The sequence below is a fragment of the Vicia villosa genome, linkage group LG6 (genome assembly GCF_029867415.1).
Source record: "Vicia villosa cultivar HV-30 ecotype Madison, WI linkage group LG6, Vvil1.0, whole genome shotgun sequence".
Lineage (NCBI taxonomy): Eukaryota > Viridiplantae > Streptophyta > Magnoliopsida > Fabales > Fabaceae > Vicia > Vicia villosa.
Genome location: NC_081185.1, coordinates 90410081 through 90417085, shown reverse-complemented (window position 1 = coordinate 90417085; position 7005 = coordinate 90410081). Strand labels below are relative to the sequence as shown.

The window sequence follows — 7005 nt, the reverse complement described above, 5'->3', positions numbered from 1 at the left end:
TTGGAAGTTTTCACGCTCTCAGCAACACTGGCCGTACTTGGAAGCACTGGCCGTGTTGCTCTTTTATTTTTTATTTTTGCTCCCAGCAGTCCTGACACGGGCCGTGCGTGGAAGCACGGGCGGCCGTGCGTGGAAGCACGGGCGGCCGTGCGTGGAAGCACGGGTGGCCGTGTTGTCCCTCTGGTTTTTGTATGGAGAGTGTCATTCCTCTGACACGGGCCGTGCTTGGAAGCACGGGCGGCCGTGTTAGACCCCAGAACCTTGAATTTTCATCTTTCTCTTGCTTCTCCTTCCTTCATAGTTGCTTTGACACTTAAGATGACTTGTTCTAACCTGAAATTTGTACACAACTAACCAAACGGCATCAAAAGAATCTAGATAACTTAAATTAAAACATAATGCAAAGTAAACATAAAAACAATGAAACATGAAATACTTAAACAAAAGCAATAAAACATTGATCAAAGTGTTACCGAATCGACAATTTTAGACCGAATACATGACAAAAATTAGGTAGAAATGGTGACCGATCACAACCCCAAACTTATCTCATTGCTTGTCCTCAAGTGATGCAAGAGACCAAACAGAGGTCACCCTGGATTTTTCTTTCCACAACACTACCGATGTTATTCGCAACTTGCGTCTACCTTTCTAATAGAACCTCTGGCTTGCCGAACCGAACTTTCTACCACACTCCCACATCAGAGTACCTTTTTACCTGCAAACTTTTTCACACTTCTCACCAAATCTCTCAGGGTTAAAGTGTTTTGCACTCACTAAATAAAGGTATGCAATATAAACTCTTAATTTTGAATAAATTCTACCTTCACTATACTAACAAAGTTCACACACTTTTTGAGGTCTTCTGGGTTGTAATGGGGTTTAGGTACGGTGGGATACACAAGGAAATGGATAAACAATTGGTTTTGGGTTCGGCATTCATGTTGTGTTTCTCGTCATTGTACTCAACTTGTTACACTAGGAATTTATTCGACTTAGACTCTTTTGCGTCACTCTATTCTTCTGTGAGTGCTTAATGTAACTGAGTCTTTCATTCGGGCAAGTTTTTCATATTTTTTTTTGTTGGACATACATTCATATGTCTTAAAAACATTTTTATTTTCATTATTTTTTATTTTTACACTTGCCCTCTTCTTTGATGATTACTACCCCAAACTTAGATCTTAGCACAACTCAGAAAACCACAACATTTATGCCGAGCAAGGGTTGGAAGTGTTTGGCTACGGGTTAACAGACATGGTTATAACAAACAAAAAGATATGGCTCAACAGGGGTAACAAAGGATGAATATATCATTTAGGATGGCTAGAAAGGCTCAGGTGGTAAAACAAACAAATGCATCAGTGTGTGTCCTCATATTATGCTGTGTCAGTAGAACATACGCAACATCAGAATGATAAAGTCATACCTGAATGAACTCTCATGATGATCATCTGTTGTGTTTGGCTTTTTATAACCTCACCATGCTGGATAAGCTTACAGGTTCCAAAGCACTCCTCGTGTCATGTGGCTTCTTTCCGGCGCAGGTACACCATACAATCCTCTTTGTCCAGTATCACGAAGTTGCATCCAACAGTTACTTTTCTTTCGGCTGCATCAACTTCCAGGGTGCCTCGGGGGAATAGGTTCAGGTTGCATCTTTCATCCACTAACTACCATTCATCATTCATTCGGCATCTATAAATCGATCTATAACATAATGTCAACACAACACACAAACAACAACAAAAATGGAAAACAACTAAAAGCAAATGAAAAGACCCCCTCCCACACTTGAACTAAACATTGTCCTCAATGTTTTAGAACAAGCCTTGGAGAGGTTACTTACAGAGGGTATTGCACTTCAATGTTCACTTCCGAACTTTCACTAGAGATGCCCTCTTTTATTTCCTTAAAATAAAACAAACAAACAGAGAAATTAATTATTAAAACCGTGGGTTGCCTCCCACGAAGCGCTTCGTTTAACATCGCATGGCTCGACGGTCCATTACCCTTTATTATGGGGGGTATTTCCTTTTCCAAACCTTGTTGCTTTCCACTTCCGCAACCACGAACTCATGAGGATGAAAAGCATGAACAACTTTTCTCCTCAATTCATTTCCCACATTCTTCTTGACTTCCTTATCCTTCTTAGGATTTTTGATAGCTACATAAGTTGGTTCCACCCGAGAAGCCATGCTTAAAACTTTTTCTTGGAGCTGTTTAGGCCTTTTGTCTTTTTCCTCACTTTCTGTCATACCACTAGAAGTTTGATCATATACAATCGCCCTATGTTTCTTAACCCCTAACATCTTCAAGGTTACTTCTTCATCAAAAGATCTTTGTTAAATGCAATATGAGTATCTTTGTATCTTTGTTAAATGCAATATGAGTATGTTTAATTTGTTAAGTCGAAAAGTGACATCCCATCTTTGATGAATATTTTTAAATGCACTATGATTTTCTCTTATAATTGCGGGGTAGAATTGGGGTATTACAAATGACTTGTTGATAATAAGTAGCTGCAAGAAAGAGATCGAAGACTTCAAAGGCGGTCTTGGCAAGGAATTTGAAATGTTTGATCTAGGCGATATTTTATACTTCCTTGACATTGAACTCTACACGAGTTGTAGAGGATTTATGACGCATCAAATAAGATATGCGAGTGAAACACTCAAGAGATTTGAGATGGAAGAATGCAACTCGACTTCGACACCTACTGAACCAAGACTGCAACTTTCAAAAGACTCAAACGAATATGATATCGAACCAAACCAGTACAAAAGACTTATTGGTTCATTAAGATACATTTTTCATACATGGCATGATTTAGTATACAATGTAGGTTTGGTGAGTAAATTCATGCAGAAGTCAAATGTATCACATCTAGCATCAACAAAGAGGATAGTAAAGAATCTGAAAGAAACTCGCGACTATGGAATTCAATTTCCTGCAGCTGATGAAGGAAAATAATGTAAATTAGTGGGTTACACTGACTCAAGTTGGTGTAGTGATGCTGAGGATCAAAAAATTGGTAGTATGTTATGTGTATATGCTAGGTGGTGCACCTGTTGCTTTGAGTTCGAGAAAAGAACCAATACTAGCATTATCGTTGTGTGAAACAGAGTACATGGTTGTTTCTCTTTGTGCATGTCAAGCAACATGGATGGTGAATCTGGTCGAAGATATTATAGGTAAAGATCGTGGAGTAATTACCATGAAGATCGAAAACATGTAAGCTATTAATCTGGCGAATAACCCAATGGCACATGTTCATAGAAAGCACATCGAATTAAGGTTCCATTATCTTTGAGAGCATGTAGCAAAAGCAAAGCTGAACTTGGAACACTATAGAAATGAGAGTCAGATTGCAGACATCACGACGAAGGATGTGCAGGTTAAAGTATTTAAGAAGCTAATAACTATGATGAATGTAGATATCTTAGATACAATGAATTAGGTGGTGTGTTGAGATCGTAATCCCTTGTGTCAAATTAGTATGTTGCTCGATAGAAACAAGAGTGTGTACAAATAATCTAATATGTGTCGAGTTGTATTAGATGTCGAAGTGTCGAAGCAGATTGCTTAACACATCATTTCGACTAAGAGCAAAATATGTATTTTGAATTTTTGTAGTATTGGGCTTTGTCTTAAGAAGAAAGCGACCTAAAACTATATATAGAGGGAGTGTTCCTTATTTTGTATAACATTGAGTACTTGCAATTCGCAAAGAATAATTCCAATTTGGAAGCAGAAATAAACTCTGCAGAAAAATATTCTTCTTCCTTCTTTTATTTAGTTCAAACCCTAATTCATCTTTCTTCCCAATTTTTCTCTTCCTTCTTTCATTGTCATTATGTAGTGATAAGGAATTATTCAAAATTTTGGGTTTAATTTTCACATGTTCTAAAACAATCTCCAAAAGAATGGCATGAAAATTTTAAAATCTCATTATATATATATATATATATATATATATATATATATATATATATATATATATATATATATATATATATATATATATATATATATATATATATATATATATATATATATATATATATATATATATATATATTGTAAGTAAGTTATATTGATGAGAACAAAAGTTCACCGGACAAGATTACAAAAGAGGAGGCAAAAGCCCCGAGGGAAAATTACCCACCAATTGAAACCTAACTTAAGTAAAACAAAGGGTTTTTGTCAAACTCATAAAAGTTACAATTAGTATGGGGAATATTCCCAATAAAAGACCACCTCCATAATAATGCTTTACAATTCCATACAACATCGCGGGAATTCCACACCAAGTTCTTAAAAATAACACCGTTCCAAAAGTGCCATAAACTCCAAATTGTGTTCATCCACACGCACCCCACCTTTCCTTTACTAACTTTCTTAGATTTACAAAAAGAACTTCATCTCCAAAAACTCTCCTTAAAATCCACCCCTATATAATTGAAAAACCACTTCCTTCCAAATCTCAGTATATTAAATGAGTGAAAATTGAAAATATAATTTTTATTGTCATATGTCCCAATGTAGACGAAATTTTCATATTTGATTAAAGTTTACATGCCCTAAATAATGTTGTGTATCAAGTTTAAGAAGAAAAAAAACCTAAAAAAACAAGTGTAATCTTTGATATTAAGATTATTAGGACATTCAAGGTAACTTATTTGGATCCGTTTGACTTTAAACTAGCTCGCACTCTATCTGATACATGTGCGTCTCAGACTTTATGCAACAAATCATCATAGTCACAATTTTCTACAATTTCTTTTTTATATTTGATTTTTTTTTACTCCAATACACTACTAGAAATTTGGCCTACGGCCACGCTAAAATTTTCCACAGCTCAGAAACTGTGGCCACATATATGATTTGGCCATGGTTTTAAAAGCGTAGAATTATGTTATAAATTATTGGATCCGGAGTATGAAACTGTGGCCTTTACTTCAATTGTCACGGTTATACAACTGCGGATATTTTAAGCCACAAAGGAAAACTGCGGCCTTAAAATTTTGACTAAAAATTGTAGCCCAAATCCAAAAAATTAATCCCGCTCATTTTTTCCTTCTTTTCTTTTCGTTTCCCTCTTCTTAATTAATTTTTTTTATAATATTTTTTAATTAAAAAAACATTAAAAATATAAATACAAGTTCCCATTTTAACCTAATTTTTCCTCTCCCCCTCTCATGCCTCAATCGCCGTCTCCGTCTCTCTTCATCTTGTTCACGACCAATTTCTCCTTCATAAACAGCGCCAATTTCTCCTCTTCTGATTTTTCAATCGGTGGTCAGATCTTACCTACTTCTAATTTGAGAGTCTACACTTTCGCCGAATTGAAAGCTTCTACCAAGAATTTCAAACCTGAAACACTTCTCGGTGAAGGAGGTTCTGGAAAAGTCTACAGAGGTTGGCTTGATGGAATCACCATTGCCGTTAAAAAATTGAACTCCGAAAGTTTACAAGGTCTCCAGGAATGGCAGGTAATGAATAATTGAAGCTGTATCTGATGTCCTTAACCTAATTTATGTTAGATTAATTATTCATTCTAATGGTTGATTTGTGGTTTTTGCAGTCAGAGATACATTTTCTAGGTAGACTTTACCATCCTAACCTTGTTAAACTCTTGGGATATTGTTATGAGGATACAGAGCTTCTTCTTGTCTACGAATACATGCAGAAGGGTAGTTTGGAAAATCACCTCTTTGGAAGTAAGTGTTTTTTTGTTTCTGCTGCAACTAATTAATGTTTTGTGAAGATTATATATATTTTTGTATTTTTTTATTCAATCATTGAAATTAAATACTATAGGAGGTGCTGTTGTTCAACCACTTCCTTGGGAGCTGAGGCTTAAGATAGCAATCGGAGCAGCTACCAGACTTTCGTTCTTGCATACACCAGATAGAGAAATTATTTACAGAGATTTTAAGGCCTCTAATATATTGCTTGATGGGGTCAGTCTCTCTTCACTTTGCTAATCTACCTCTTTGTTATCATAAATCTTTATTAATTGCCTTTCATTTTGACTCAATTATGATGCTTTCGCAGTCCTATAATGCCAAGATATCAGATTTTGGGTTGGCAAAACTGGGTCCTTCGGCTAGTCAATCACATTTGTCTACAACGGTGATGGGAACACCAGGTTATGCAGCTCCTGAATATATGCAAACAGGTAAGTAATACATCTCTTCATTGCTTTTTACTATAAAATGAACTTGTTGCTGTTAAAGTAGGCTGAAATTGAAATTGAAATTGAAAATGAAGGGCATCTATATGTAAATAGTGATGTGTATGGTTTTGGAGTTATTTTGGTTGAGATACTGACGGGCTTACGGGCGATAGATCTCAACCGCCCAAGCGGGTATCACAGTCTAACGGATTGGATCAAACCGCACCTACAGGAAAGAAGAAAATTGAAGAAGATTATGGATCCTCAATTAGGAGGAAGGTATCCAATCAAAGTTGCACTTACTATATCTAAGGTTGCTTCTAGGTGTCTTGCACCCGAGCCCAAAATGCGCCCATCCATGAAGGATGTTTTGGAGATCTTGAAAGGAACTCAAGCTTCCACTGACAAAGACGTCGAGGTTAGGGGTCAAAATTAATGAGTTAATCCTATTTATATGTGAATTAGTGGGAATGATTGAGATTTGAGTGGCTATTGGTTGTTAATTTTGTATTTTCCTTGAACTCAAGTAGCTAGCAAAGAAATTGTGCATTTCAGTGACGGCTTGCTATTGTTGATATTGTTGTTGAGACTAACCAAAGTAATCTCTGGAGCAAGGCCGTTGGGATTCCGGGACATGGTGCCAAGCTTTATGATAACTCTGCTATGGAGAATCTTTTGAAGAGTATTGAAAGCATCCGAAGATACCGTGCCTCGCAGTTCGACTTGATCAAGGATGGTTTGAAGGCTGATGGGGAAGTTATTTCTATTAACATGGCCTTTTTGAAGGCTGGCACTCCTTCACCTACAGTAAGTCAATCAACTCC

At 36.4% G+C, this 7005-nt stretch overlaps 1 protein-coding gene across 1 annotated transcript; it reads left to right on the top strand.

Annotated features, from left to right (window-relative positions):
- Positions 1-5201: 5201 nt before the first annotated feature.
- On the top strand, positions 5202-6723 carry LOC131614115 (probable serine/threonine-protein kinase PIX13). Its single transcript, XM_058885743.1, has 5 exons — positions 5202-5495; positions 5588-5723; positions 5824-5966; positions 6061-6184; positions 6277-6723. Exons 1-5 carry the CDS (start codon positions 5202-5204, stop codon positions 6615-6617), a joined length of 1038 nt encoding a protein of 345 aa, XP_058741726.1. The 3' UTR covers positions 6618-6723.
- The last annotated feature ends 282 nt before the right edge of the window (positions 6724-7005 follow it).

Excerpts from the sequence above, each read along its gene's own strand:
- LOC131614115 (XM_058885743.1), top strand. The coding sequence starts at position 5,202 with ATGCCTCAATCGCCGTCTCCGTCTCTCTTCATCTTGTTCACGACCAAT. Across the intron at positions 5,496-5,587 it reads AAGGTCTCCAGGAATGGCAG|TCAGAGATACATTTTCTAGG; the intron begins GTAATGAATAAT and ends TGGTTTTTGCAG. Across the intron at positions 6,185-6,276 it reads TCCTGAATATATGCAAACAG|GGCATCTATATGTAAATAGT; the intron begins GTAAGTAATACA and ends TTGAAAATGAAG.